The sequence below is a fragment of the Diadema setosum genome, chromosome 20 (assembly GCF_964275005.1).
Source record: "Diadema setosum chromosome 20, eeDiaSeto1, whole genome shotgun sequence".
In the NCBI taxonomy this organism is placed as follows: Eukaryota; Metazoa; Echinodermata; class Echinoidea; order Diadematoida; family Diadematidae; genus Diadema; species Diadema setosum.
Genome location: NC_092704.1, coordinates 23,063,016 through 23,078,822, shown reverse-complemented (window position 1 = coordinate 23,078,822; position 15,807 = coordinate 23,063,016). Strand labels below are relative to the sequence as shown.

The 15,807-nt window shown below is 38.4% G+C and overlaps 1 protein-coding gene across 1 annotated transcript in view; it reads left to right on the top strand.

Annotated features, from left to right (window-relative positions):
* Positions 1-15,807, top strand: part of LOC140243336 (alpha-N-acetylgalactosaminide alpha-2,6-sialyltransferase 2-like) — a 100,994-nt gene that overhangs the window by 62,398 nt on the left and 22,789 nt on the right. Inside the window, exon 4 of the mRNA XM_072323013.1 lies at positions 7,481-7,640. Within this exon, the coding sequence (XP_072179114.1) occupies positions 7,481-7,640 (160 nt within the window). The remainder of the gene's footprint in view (positions 1-7,480; positions 7,641-15,807) is intronic.

The window sequence follows — 15,807 nt, the reverse complement described above, 5'->3', positions numbered from 1 at the left end:
GAATGTGCCTCTCCTGGCCCCGTGAAAATAACTAGAAGAAGATGAAGAAGGGGGAAGAAACAAGAATTGCACTGTGCGGAAAAGAAAGTGGCAAATGTAGCACTTACTTTGACCATGCTATGCTGGCGTTTTTTAATCACTCAACGCTCCTTCAGTGCATAATGCAAAGGGGTATGAAGGTCAAGCAGTGTATGTGTGTGTGTGTTTGTGTATGTGTGTGCTTTGTGTAATATTGGGATGATGAGAATGGGGAAAGGGACCCCTTGAACTTGTAGGAAGGGGAGGGGGAGATGGGGGGGGGGGGAGGAGAAAATAGAAGATATAAAGGAACAGGTGCAGGGAAGTCGCATGGACAATCCCACAAATGTACAAATGTCGCGATCATTTTACACCGTCGTTAAACTTCAGAATTCGTTTCACATCGCGACATCCATTGCACCGCTGACGGTGTAAGGTAACGAGATGGTCTGATCTGTGTCTCTCGTGCGTTCGAAATAGAAAATCCATTCCCTCCTCACATTGACTGTAAGACAGAGGGGAAAAAAATCATGGAATGTAAACAGCAGTAGAAACAAACATTTAAAGTGACAGGACATTTTATGGAAATTTCAAATGTTTTACATCTGTACATGTTTTCAAAGAATAGAAAATAACAGTGATAATAGTCTCAATCCCTTGAGATGATGTTATGTCATTGCGTCACAACTTTTTTCTTTTATTTTTCTGTTTGCATGCAAAAAAAAAAAGGAAACAGAATGAAAATGTATTTAGGCCTTGGTCAGTGGGGGACTTGTTTTCGTAGTGACAACTTGTATTTAAAGGACCAGTTCACCTTCATAAACATAAGGATTGAGAGCAATATTAGTAGGACACATCAGTAAAAGTTTGAGGAAAATTGGACAATCGATGCAAAAGTTATGAATTTTTAAAAATTTTTGTTTTGGAACAGCTGGATGAGGAGACCACTACAGCTTGTGATGTTGTATGCGTACAACAGTATGAAGAAAATGTAAAGAAAATTCAACATATTTTCCAGGGTTCGAAATTGGCGATGGTCCGCTGGCCATTGGCCACCCGAAATCACATCGGACTAGCTAAAAATCGAAAAATTCTGAAGTTACTAGTCCGTCTGGCCAGCCAAAATATTGCTTCAGTGTCAAAATTGATTCTAAGTAGTCCGCCTGGCTAGTTAAAAAAAAAGTTAAGTGCGACCTTAATTTCACTTTTTTCGCATAATAAAAAAGCACTTGACTTGCCTCTTTCTATTGTAGGGGGAATAACATTACCCATAACATATGTCGGTAATGAGTCAAGGGAATGTGAACTTTTCTTCAAAAGATGAAATTTTGTGAATTCTCTTTATATTTTCCTTATATTGTTGTACGCATGTGACATCATACACTGCAGTAGTCTTCTCATCCAGCAGTTACTGCACAAAAACTTCAAAAATGTATAACTTTTGAACAGATTGTCCGATTTTCCTCAAACTTTCAGTAATGTGTTCTACTATTAAATACTGCTACATTCTCTTCATCCTTATGTTTATGAAGGTGAACTTGTCCTTTAATGCACTTCTACCCAAAGTATCTCTTTGTACATATAGGGTGTACATTGTATGTTGCTGTAATTTGCCGAAATATCATTGCTGAAGTCCTCAAAAACTTAGGAGGCCCATTTAAGGTAATAAATGTGAACCCTGTCATCAGTACATCGAGTGGTACGGTAGCGTGTATGATGCAATAGGGGAATTCCATTGTGTATACATATGAGATAGAGTCTTCAATAAGGTAACATGAGTAACAGAAATTGAAATTCCAGTACTTGTCTTATCGGGTCATATTCATATATTATTTGTCACTTTTGTGTATCTTCTTTCCAGAAGTGCAGAATCAATGCAGAGTATAGTACCATATTTGATGGACCAATGTCTGGTAGAACAGAGCCAGAAATGTGGTGGAGACTATAGTGTGTATTCACAGGATAACACAGGATAAAATGGCTATGTCTTGACAGTGTTGTGTTCAAGAGTGAATATCTTGTGAAATGAGATAGAGCCTCAGCCATCTGAATATGAACAATTAGTCCAAAAATTATTTCTCTCATATTTTTTCTCTTCTGATCCATCAAATGTCATAGATTGGTAATAAAAAGAGATTGGTAATAAAAATAGATTGGTAATGAAAAGAGAAGAAAATATGATTGTATAGATGCACTGGGAGATTGCTTTCGGACTCTGTACTACTCCTTGAAAAGATTTTGCATAGACTACACCTGTACGTTGTAGACAGTTTTGCTTGTTCCATCTCCTGCTGTCATATATTTGATGAGAATCTTCTAGCCAAGGACAAACACACACACACACACACACACATACACACACATTTTCCACTTTGTAAAGTACAGATGTAGAATAACAGACAGACAGACAGACACACACACACACCCATATTTTTTCCTTTTTAAAATAGAATCACAGACACACACACACACACACACACACGCAGACATACACCCCACCTGAATTGCTTGCTGGTTGCCAAGGTCAGGGAGAATATATAACTAAGCCTCCTTCACACACACACACACACACACACACACACACCCATATTTTCCCCTTTTTAAAATAGAATCGCAGACACACACAAGACATACACCCCACGTGAATTGCTTGCTGGTTGCCAAGGTCACGGAGAATATATACCCAGGCCTCCTTGAGTATTCAATTTATATCAAACCATCTCCTCTCTGACCCCTCTCCCCCTACCCCCCCCATCTCTCTCTCTCTCTCTCTCTCTCTCCTATCTTTCCTCGTCTTCTTCACTTTTCTTTTGATTAGTGTTATGCCGGAGCAGAAATAGGAGTGATGTATCATCAATATTCATTCTTGTTTGCAATGTCACACAATTTGTCAGGCAGTGCAAGGTCTAAAGTAAACACTGGGAGGAGAGGCTCCAAGGCGGACACAAGTGCATAAAACCCCTCTCTGTACATTTTCATACGATGATCTTTTCGGTGGATTATGCCTACATGACTAGTGCTGGCACCGCATGCTCGGGTTTAGCTTGTAAAATGGTACATATGGCTTTCAATATCAGAGTTGTTTCTGGATTCGAAAAATCCAACGCAAAATCAGTGACAAAATCCCTGAAAATATTTAGCCATTGTTATAGAGATGATGACCCTTTGGGAGTTAATTTACACTTCCCTTTCACTGTCACTCAAGAGATGTTCAGGGAAATACACTGTACGTTGCTCAAATTCTGAGCTCAGACCTGTCACCATGGTTACGGGATTCTCACCTTTTTCTCTTTTTATGCTTTTTATTCCTTCACAATTGCATGTGTGATTCATGCTTCATTTCTCATTTCAATTGGTTTTTTTTTTGTCTCACTTTCATTGTGATGAATGAGCACTCTTTTTTTTTCAGCCAAAAATCTTGTAATCTTGTCTTTTAAGCATATTTTTATACTACAAAAGTGAACTATGTATGAACTGGCCAGCATGTTCCTCTATTGGGTTGTGATATGACTGCCCTATTCTATTGCTTGTAGGATGAGACAGTTGTACAGGATGCAGTTTGAAAAAAAAAAGTGTGCGGAAGTCAAGTATAAATCAAGATGATCAATAATTCAAGCAATTGATAATTCAATATATATCAATCTGTCAAATATAGAGGAGGCCAATCAATCAACTAGCCACAAAAACGATCAATCAATCAGATAATTACTCAGTCACTGTAAGAAATGGCCTTGCATCATGGTAGGATTACAATAACACTAAAAATTAAAAGTACATTGACATCTATCTTTCATCTGCATGAGTGTATTTAGTTACCTTGAACATTAATGTTCTATACTGTAGTCCAATGAAACAAAACCAAACGACAAACAAACAGAAACCCCCCCCCCCCCCACCCGAGAAAAAAAAAAGGGAAGATCTCCAGAGGTTGTCTGGACTGTTGCTAGGCAACATGACTTGCAGGATGTTGATGGTATCAGCAGGGAGGTGTGAAGACAAACAGGGCGAGGTGCTAGAACACAATGAGACTCGGGGCCCCGCCTGGTAGTATGACGTGGAATAGGAATGGTAGGCAGCTAGGGATACTGACATTACACATAGAAACACGCTGACACTTCAGGTGCACTTCAGGGTATAGGATATTAAAAGTCAGACATACCTGTATTCATTCAAACCTGAATGTCTGACTGAAAAGGTATCTGTCTTCGCATGTTTCGGTAGCCATGTAATGAACTTATTTTCAGTCTCCATTTTAACATCCTAGAAATGTAATCCATCAATCAAAAATAGGCATTGTTAATTTGTACCTTTTCATTTCACGCCCACTCCCCACAATTACCAAATATACTTTGATGTTTAATTTGGATTCCTTTTCTTCCTCCCCGTTTGATGAAGTTATAATTATAATATGACATGCAAAAATTTGTTGCCAATATACTTTTTGAATACAAGAAAGTCATATTTGATGAAGCATTAATGCTATGATGTTTGACTATACAAGATCTGAAATATCAGCTCAATGATATAAGAAGCTCAAGAAGTATTACGAGTTTGTATGTCATATTTACAGTATGCCAATCATAAATGTTGCTGTCTCGCAGCTTATGAAGAAAAGGTTTGATTGCTTGAATCCCCCTTCTGTTGGCCCCTCAAAAAATAAATAAAGAACCAAAACAAGCAAAGCTTGAGATGAGTGCAATTAATGATGAACAGAGATACACCATTTTATGTGTGTCATGATTTTGAATGCGAGCATGCATCCAATTTTCTCGCAGTTCATGTTGTGGGAGGCTGGAGGAATATCACCATTTAATTTGTCAGACTGGCTTGATCAAAAATATTCAACATTCATTACAGTGTATGTGGGGATTCAAGTTTACTGTATCTGCCAAGATTGATAGGGACTTTTCTGTCAACGTCAGGTTATGGCCGGATAAAGTAAATTCCAGAAAAAAAAAGGGGTCCAGTCTGAAAAACCAATTTCAGCTGATGGATAGAAAATCCATTATTGAATGAAATGCAAACAAACGCTCCTGATTGGACGGAGTTCTGAGCGGCTGTACGATGGAGCAATGATGGCAAGACTATTGCTTTAAAAAAAAAAAAAAAAAAAACAGGGACTGCAGTATTCCACTGAGGCAATTTTCACACGTGCCGAGAGTGTGTAATTTTAATCACGACTGTAATGACGCATTACTAGAATCATGACTCAGATGATGCATTTTGGCCATTCTATTCAAGAGAAGAGAGGCGCTCTATCTTTCACCTTGTGCGAAATCTCAGTACCACCGCACTTGTAACCATTCACCATTTGCATAACATTACTGTGTCATCAAATTATCCTGTGTCTTAAAATTCTTTCATTTTTTTTTTATTCCTCCAATTCAGAAAAAAAAAGGAAATAGATATGCAAAAACTTTACATGTCCTCTCATTGATATCAACTCTGCTTCTTTAAAAAAAAAAAACAATTTACATTGTAAGTACAGTTTTACTTTCAGTGTTGTGATGTTTCCACTCTTGCTGTGGGCCAGTGGCTTGATTTCATCTCACCAAATTAGATTTGTGGAGCTTGCGTGATGGCATTTAAAGTATTTGAGGAGAGTAAAGTCTTGTAGATAAAGAGCCTGTAGAGCTTTCATAGCACATTTACACACAATAAAAGAAAATAAAACAAGACACCAAAAACAGAGAGTACTGTAAAAGTGGAAATTTTTGTGGTGTTGAAATTTTTGTACATTTCGTGCAACCAGAAACTAACGCGAAAAGAAAAACACGCAAATATTTGTGCTTGCCATATGTCCCTGTGCGTGATGTCTTCATTCCGCTGAATTAAAAACACGTGAAACTCTTCTTGCCCGGTCAAGCGTAAAAAAAAAAAAAATCAAAAAAAAAAAATCCACTTTTACAGTAATTCTATCTAAGTTTCATGAAGCCAACGGATTACAAGAAAATAGATCTAATATTTTATGTAAGTGATTTATGATCACCTTGCAAAAAGTTAAAACCTGAATCCCCATCTCAACATAAACTATTATCACTTTACACTAACTTTTGTTTGGTTCTTGAGGTTTGCTGGTCTTCTTTAGGTAGTTCTGTATATGCCATATATTTAGCGAGTCTAATTTTTCGCGAATCAGAACTTTCCGACGATTTTGCGAGTGGTAAATTTAATAGTGATCATGGAGTCCTGTACTGAATGGAGAAATTACACATAGTGGCGTACGATACATTCATAGCTTGATCAGAGTCAATATTTTTGCGAATAGCACCTGACTCGCGAAATTCACGAAAATAAAAACCTCCCGAAATATTTGGCGTATACAGTATCATGGACCAATGTTCACAGTGCTTTGAGTGAAGCAAATTAGTCACAGAATGGGGACTACTATCCTTGGTGTGATTTCGTGCCAGTATTTTTGTAACCTGAGGAGATTATTGCAGGAGTTTATGAGTATAGATCTGTATTTTGGCACTCAAATGGCAAAGTGACCATGGCCCGTCTTCTGGCCTATTAAACCTTTTAGCACTCTCTCCTGCAGTGTCAGCATCTACACTCATGGTAGCAATTCTATTTTGACATGGGTTTAGACAAATTGGTTGTATATTCGTGGAGTAATTTTGCAGAATAGGGTTATACAGGAGTGATTTAACACCAGCCAAGGAAATGCAACACATCATCACACGCTGGAGAAACAACCTGCTCTTCCTCATATATCCACTGCGAGGCATCTTATTATGATATCTAAATGCACATCACCTCAAATTACACTGCATCGGTAGGAAATATGGACATAACAGGAAGTAAGCACAGCCCACGAGGGGCAGGGAAGACATTGATTCTACAAACAACGTCATTCCCAGGGGATACTCTCCCGCCTCCTCCAGCATTGCAGTGCCCACATTCAAGGACCAAGTTTTACAAAACCAGGGAAGTAATATGGGCTGATGCGTTGTAGGTGTAGAATAGCATTTAAGATCTCCAGTGCAGGTATGTTGAAGGTATTTTCTGAACCCTGTATGTTCTTTAAAACATGGGGTTAGTGAAAGCGATACAGGCCACAAACATGAGGCGATGGTATTTTGGGGTGTGCTCAGGAGGCGCTACCGCGAGTGACGATCAAGAGAAATCGGTTCTGCCGACTGCAGCAATAAAACTTGCCGGGCGAGCAGTGTCCTCCCCTCAAGATGGTAGATGGGAGTGACCTCTGTGAACCCGGACGATTCTGCTGAGATTGGATTGGAATATTGACTTTGACGTTTGAATTGTGTACTCCCATACCACTTTCTTCACGCCCCCCCCTCTCAGTTCCTCTCTCCTTCTCCTTTTTTTTTTTTTTTTTTTTACTCTGTTTCTATTTCTTTTCATCTCTTTCTCTTTCTCCATCTTTCATATTCTATTTCTCTTTATATAGGTCTAATTTTTAATGTTTTCTCTTGTTTCTTTGTTGTTTTTGTTGCAGAGCTCGGAGAATTACTGCAGCACCCCAACTTCACAAATGCTCAGATATTTGGGGACAAAGAGCGCCCTCGCTGTCTCCGATGTGCGGTGGTGGGCTGTGGGGGCATCCTGAATGGATCCTTCGCTGGCGCTGAAATAGATAGTCATGATCTTGTCTTCAGGTAGTATTGATTTCAAATATTTCTTGGCTTGTTACTCGTTAGTTTTAGGTTTATATTTGCCTATATGACCGGGTGCACGTCAAGTGACAGCCCACGAGTCATACAGCCCATGAGTTTGACACTAAGCAAACAAGGCCCATGAGACCGACACATTAAATCCCGTGTTGAATCTGTCGAACTCTTGGGCTGTTTTTACGTAGTGTCAGTCTCATGGGCTTTACTTGTCTAGTGTCAAACTTGGTGGGCTGTAGGACTCATGGCTGTCGGTCTTGTGGAATGACCCCATATGACCTCTTCTAGGAGACTCACAGTGAGGCAGGGTGGAGCAAGTTTTGTCTTCTGACAATGTTTGATCAGCATTTAGACATTGCAGGAGGGTCATTATGGGAAAAAAGTTGTTAAAAAACAGAAGTTCACCTTAATATACGTGTCGATTGAGTGAATGCAGCATTATTTGAACATTCACATCAGTGAAAGCTTGAGGAAAGTCGCACATTTCACTCAAACGTTACAAATTTTTTAAGTTTCAGTGCCACCATTGCTGAATAAGAAGACTACCACAGTTTGTGATGTCACATGTGTAGAACGATATGAAGAAAATATAGAGAAAATTAAACATACTTTTTCTTTTCTCAGGTGATAGAAGAGCACTTGATTTGCTTCTTTCAGAAGGTAGGGGGAATGCTATTACCCTTTGATATATGTCAATAACAGGTCAAGGGAATGTGTACTTTTAAAAAATCAAATTCTGTGGAATTCTCTTTGTATTTTCTTTATATTGTTCTGTGCATGTGACATCACAAAGTGTAGCGGTCTTCTCATCAAGCAGTGGCAGCACTGAAACTGCAACAATTCATAACTTTTGAAAGATGTATCCAATTATCTTCCATGATATTGATGCATTTACTCAATCCATGTGTATATTTGTAGGTGAACTTGTCCTGTTAATGAGGAGTGCAGATCCTATTGCCACTATGGAGACACTAGCGCTGGCATTGTTGAATGTAATTTACACTCCAGTCCTGTGTTTATTTTTGCTCCCACCTATTAAAGGCATAATTTACCATTTGCAGATGAAATGAAACAAAAACCCAGCATTAATGCTTCAAAATAGTTCTAAAATGTGAGTTATAGGGATAGAAACAATCAGTGTAAAGATTTGAACCAGTATAATCGATGTTAACCCGTTGAGGACGGTTTGATTTTGCTACAACACGCATTTCCCATAGACATCTGCCCGAGTATACTTGGGACTCGTCCTCAACGGGTTAAGCATTGTTAAATACACAAAATGTGAACAATAGTTATGATAAAAATGTTTCCAGACTAAATTGTCTACAGTAATGGTTTAATGAGAAAAATAGTGATTATATCTCCTTATATTTTAGGCTCTATTGCAAAAAATGTATATGGTAGGATATTTTGTGATACAACTAACCAACACATATCCATCAAAAGTGATATCTTGAACATTTTTTAAATCACTGTTCCCAAAGGTAAGCAGGACCTTTAAAGTGTATTTGAATGTGGGAAGCCAAACGGGCATGGTTAGAAATACATGGGAATATTGGATGAAGGCAGCTTCGTGTTTGTTACTGACATCAACAGCATTTTTTTTTTTCATCGCAACCACAACAATATTCAAAATGATCAGTTAACACACTAAACAAGTAACAAATGATATCAAAACTTAATCACTGTCCAAACTTTAAAGAGATCAAAATATAGAAACTGTTTCAGTTTCTTGTTGCTATCACACATCGTATCACGCGATATACGATCAAATAAATATCGATGGTTAACCCGTTGAGGACGGTTCGAGTTTACTACAACATGCATTTCCCATAGACGCTTGCCCAAGTATACTCGGGACTCGTCCTCAACGGGTTAATTGACTACGTACATAATATGTAGTCACATGGAGCAAGTAAAGTAAAGGATCAAGCACTAGATAACAAAGACCACTTTCTCAAGTGACACCCTAAGTTGCCTTTCGTTTGAGTTACGACATATTCAGTAGCAAAACTTGCCATGTAATAATGATGCACGAGACTCAAGTTGATTGTGCCAAAGTATTATATCGTGCAAATTGTATCTTGATTGTTTGTTCCTTCCTATTGGTCTTTGTTGTTACAGCTGTACCACATGCAAAGCATATCACATGTTTGGCAAATGGACTTGGAAAGTTAAATCACGTGGGGCTTGCAGAAAAATCTGCAGCACGGGCGAGTGAAACTTGCTAGGCATTGCAAGGAAGGCCCTCTATTTAAACCCAACAATGCAGTGACATGAAATGTGTTTACTAGATACTGTAAAAGTTAATTTGCAGACATTCAGACTCCAACTAATAGTTTCTTGTTTTGTTTTGTTTTAAAGCAATATCTTCATCAAACTTTTTCCTTTCCCCTCAACCTTTTGCCTTCCCCCTCCCCATTGGTTTGTATGTTGTTCTCCCCCCCCCCCCCCCCCCCCGGGGTGTGTGTGAATGGGTCTTGCATGTCAGACTGTCCATTCAAGGATACTGAATGGACAGTCTTGTTTCAAGATGGTAGGAATGCAGAGAACAGATTATCATCCGGTAAAGCCTGATTACACACAGATGGCCATTTTCTGACTTGCAAAGAAAGCATGCTAGCGATTTTGCTGACTGACTTGCACCGAGAACGGGAAGAGTTGATAACGAATGATGACGGTTTGAACGCAAAATGAGTACTGTAAAACAAGGAATGTTCGCGCGCATTTTAATTTTGCAAATTTTGCGAGCACCAAGCTTCGCAAATTATAATGCACGTTTAAGTTCTTGTCCACAATGTATGCATATAGTATAGAATGCCAGTGGCAATTCGCGAAAATTTCATGCCGCGAATATATCATGTTTTACAGTATCTCTTTTAGTTGACACCTTGCAGAAGAGGGGTAAGGGAAGAAAATTTAGTGTCAACTGCCATATTGACCATACTTCATCTAAGGGTAGCTGGCATGTACCAGTTTCTTTGACTATCGCACATTTCCGTCACTTCAGTCTGAATATCTGTGTACTTATAACAGCAGGTAATACATCCTTGTCGTTGGATTACATTGCTGTGCAGGAGACTATATGATCACTGGGCATGACGGTAATCACCTTTACTCTTCACTGTGGCCTTGCTGTAATAAATAGTGCTAATGCCATCTGCAATGACAAGGTGCAAGCCCAGTACTTTAACCCACTGAAGACTAGTCCCGAGTATACTCAGGCAGGTGTTTATGGGAAATGTGTGTTATAGCGAAATCAGCTCGTCCTCAATTAAATTCAAAGCCTACAGTCACTGACGTGGCCGTATGTATGGCATGTGTAATTACGTTTTGACTACAGAATATTGATTCTAGACCCTGTGCTTTTTTTCTTTTTCTTCATTTTTTAATTTTTAATTTTTTTTTTTGTAAAGTGTACATTTTTTTTTATTCCATATAAATTTTTCTGTACCACATCTAATAGTAGTTGGCCTTTGGCAAAAAAAAACCAACCAAACAAAAAACAACAACAAACAAAAAACAAACAAACAAACAAACAAACCAAAAAATGGTAATTTCATTGGAATACCTAAGCAGAAAAGCTTAATTCATCAAACATTTTGCACAATGCACCTGGTTGATACCCTTTGCTGATGACGTCCTACAATTAAATAGCCACCTGGGGTGAACCACGTATGAGGGGTCGGCATCTTTCGGCCGTTTTCTTGTGTGGGTGGGTAGGAGGACCGCTTCACCGGGTTGGCACCCTTTAGCGATGTATGAATGAAGTGGGATCTTTTATGTGCATTAGTCATGACTATAACTCACACATGGGACCTCCATTTTAAGAATGTTATAGGAAGGCTTAATGTAGATGTAGCTTAAAATTTGTCACAAGACATAAAGTGTAGTCCTACAGATCAAAGTCAGAGAAATTTGAGATGTCTTCAGGAAAGGGTAATGAAAGATGATGAATCATTTCAATAGGGTAGTTGATAGAAGAACAATTATCTGTGCGTAAAATCATATCTTTTGGGACTGAAGAAATAACTTTGACTTTAAGAGAATTTGACTGACTTATGCAGGAGAGATAAACAAAAGAAAAAGGAATGGGTCTTGGTATACGTGTTCAACTTTAAAGATAGGCAATATTTGCCTCATGCAACTTCAACTTCATGCAGAGTCTGCTGTGGATACTGCAAAACATTACTGTGACTTCCCACTTCAGGAATAAAAAAAAAACAACAACACTCAAAATGATGTGATTGAGTATTAAAAAGAAGACAGTCAATAAGCAGTGAGACATCAACTGTTGAATATTTAAAACTTGGATGAATGTTTGAAAAGAAGAAGAAGAAAAGATTAATAACCATATTGGTATATAGTACCTTTTTCCCTGTGGCCATATCAATGCTGTTAGAAGTTAGCGTGCACTTTTGAACATGATACGGTTATGTTTATTATTATACATTTTGTCTGTTGTCAACAGTATCCAGACTGTCTTTGAATTTGGGTTAATCAACAAAGACTCACTTGAAATATATTGTACTGCAGTTGTTTGATTTGAAAAGAAAAAGAAATGCTATGGAGTATGGTGGATTGAGGAAAAACGAGGATGCTTGGCCTTTTTATGCCTGACTGTCCTGAAAAATGAAGGAAAAAAAAAATCCTGTAATAATTGGCCAAGAAACTTCTCAGACTCAAATTAAAGGAAGCTGGAATCTTGTGAAAAGGTAATTATCACAAAGTTTTGAAGCATGTTGTCAATTTTTAATGTCATTATCATAAATTAGGGCCGGAAGTAATGGGGCATGAAATGGGGGTAAGAACAAGGAAGATAAACAAGGCGTGCCCCTCTGTGTTGGAAGCTAAGAGGCATAGCATGGATGAATTAAAGTGTGAGGAAAAATGAGGCAGAACAGTCAAACACCATCCTGACACCTGTCGGACAGGCAGTGGCCATGACTGGGATGAAGGGTGTCGGCCCAGTGATGCCCTCCCACATTAAGCCTCTCTCTCTCTCTCTCTCTCCTGAGACCATGGTTTCAGCCGAGAGTCGGCATCTGCAGACTTCATACTGGGTGCCTACATTCGGTGAGAACCAAATTTGGGATGGGAGGTGTCTGCACAGTACCCCAGGCATAATTGTGGCATCTGCTCCAGGAATCGGTGCCCCAGTGATGGTCAGGAGTGGTGACTCAGCTGGTAGCTTATGATGACCTTTGTGTCAAAAGTTATTATGTAGATGTGTCATCTGCAGTCATATTGTGGTGCTACAGAATAGCCCTTTAGGGAATATTATCATTTCTGATTTTTGTGATATGTCAGATTGATAGATTGATGAATAGATTATAGTAAGGTGGATAAATCTAAACAGAAAAATAGAGAGAGGGATAGAGATAGATAGAGATAGATGTTTATGAATGGATAGAGATAGACCGACAGATAGATGAATAGAGTGATAAATTGATATACAAATGTTTTTGGAAATTTCTCTCTTAAAAATCCTTATTAAAAGCTGTTAGAAAGCACTATATTTTTTTTTACAACAGTTTTTGACAAAAAATACCTATCTCAACCACTCGTCCTTGTTGAAAGTCTTTATCTTACAAAGCCCCCAGCTCTGTTGAAGTATCTTGTTAGGTGATACGCTATCAGCGTATCACCTATTGTGATTGTCAAAATCTCTCTTTATTTTTAGGTGATACGCTATCAGCGTATCACCTATTGTGATTGTCAAAATCTCTCTTTATTTCTTTTTATTCTTCTTTCTTTCTGGACAATTTTGTGTCATCAATATCTCAAGAATGACATTACGGAATAACATGACATTTTCAGGGAACATGTCTCATGACAAAATCTAGCCACAATAAGGTTTTCATGACAGTAACATATCTATGACGTCATCTAGGCGCCATTTTGTGATTTTCGGACCATGTTACATGATCGATCATAACTTCATAACTAAAGGTCATTTCTGTATCATTTTCTGTGGACATTAAGTTTAGGTCACGCTCTATCTTACATGTTAATGCTAATTACCTAGGACATCATTACGCGCGCGTACGCGCGCATCAAACTTTTAAAAGGCTCAAAACAACTTTCCAATGGGAAATCTCGAAGTTTCAGACAATTTTAAGCGTTCCGCGCGTAGGCGTCCGTCCGCGCATTTTCGCGCGCAGTGCGCGTAAGCAACATGAAAATGCAATTGTTTTGACAGATTTGGATTCCTGATACATTAAGTAACAATATCCAATGATTTCCGATCAATTTTGACTTATAACAAAGGAATGCGCTGGCGTCAAAGTTGAAATTTCGTGTGCGCGTCTATGTGGAAATATAGCGAAAAACATGTCTTTGTTTATTTCGCCATAGCTCTTTAAAACGCAGGGTGACCCTATGTTTTTATTGCATATTACAAAAGCATATGAATTGGAAATAACATTTCAAGCATCAATATTTCCCGAAATACATTATGACGTCATCATATCATCATCTGAAATCAAAAAAGTGGAATTAATTTTTTTGAGGTACTGTTTCTGACATTCATTTGCTCGTATCTCTCTTGTTTAAGCTCAATATTATCCCAAATTCAGATATGTTTTACTTTGAACATTTGCCTTTCAAGTCCATGTCATGGTTTTGAAATTTGATGACATCATCATACCTTAAATTGTGATTAAAGGTAAAGACTCAAAATCGGACAAATTTACGTGTATTGTCTATGGGAGGTGATTTTTTATTAGACCATGCATTGACTTGACAACGTTTAAGCACCTTTATCTCAGCTGATTTTGCTCCATTTCCTCTGAAACTTATGTATGTTGTAGCTCAGACAATAAGCTGCAGTCATCATGCATTTTATATTTTAAAATCTCCTCATGAGGTCGACAATTTTGTAGTTAAAAACTGAAAATGAGAATGCAATCTGTACGGAACGATTGGCGATCGTTGTTTGCAACTGTATATTGGTCGAATCCACGCGGCCACTTGTGGGAAGTTGAATAGCGCCATCTCCGTCAACAGTCACAATTGTATAATTAAAAATTTAAGTTTCGCAAACGATCTTCAGGACAGCCATTTGGCGTAATCGCTTAGCGCGCTGGGTGTTCATAACGCCATACGGGAAGGCGAGAAGTTCGACTCCCGCAGGACTTTTCCCTTTTTTTCTTTTTTTTTTTCGGCTGTTCAGCTTTACTCGATGTCATTTATCGTATTATTTTATCAAGTATACGTAAGCCGTGAACACGGCTGCTCTATTTCCCTTAATTGTTTTGTATTGGAGTTTGGAGATTGGGTTTGCTTCATTAATTTTGTCACACTTAATGTTGTAAATTGCCCCTTGTTACAGTGTCCCGCTTGCCACCTTTCGTTTGCTCTTTCCTTTTCTCTTCATTGGTTATTGTTATATTGTAACAGGATAGGTAGGAACATGTACGTTTAGATAACTGGCAGGAATGGGAGCTGAATTGATTAATTCTAGTCCAGGTGTATGGCGCCTCGCTCATATCTTTGAAATTCCAGGTTGTTATTGTTTGACCCAATTACGGAATTGTAGACAGGTTTTATGTTTCTATAGAGGTATCTTATGCCACATGAGTGGAAGGCATCACTGTTTAGTAGTAGTAATGAACTTTTTCATGTTGTAAATGATATTAAGTTATGAATTTCACATCCAATCTTCGGGACAGCCGTGTGGCTTTATAGTCGCTTAGCCCGCTGCATTGTCATTATGCACTACCTTAGGACGAGATGTTCGAGACCCGCAGGACGCTATTATTTTTTCTCTCTCTCTTTCTTTGTTTTTCTTTTGGCAGTTCTGCTTTATTCCGATGTCATTTATCGTATTATCTTATCAAGTATATAACTACCCCACGAGACACAGTCACTCAAGTTCCATTTTTTTTTTGTCGGAGGCTGGAGGTTGTATTTGCTTTATTTATCATACGTAATGTTGTAAATTGCCCTTGGTATACAGTGCCCCGCTTGCCACCTTTCGTTTCTCTTTCCTTTTCTCTACGTTTGTTCCTGTTACACTGCACAAGACAGGTCGGAAAATAATTTACATAACTCAACTGGAGCAGGAATGGCAACTGAATGAATTAACTCTAGGCCAGGTGTATAACGGCGTCTCGCTCATCTCTTTGAAATTCCAGGTTGTTATTGTTTGACC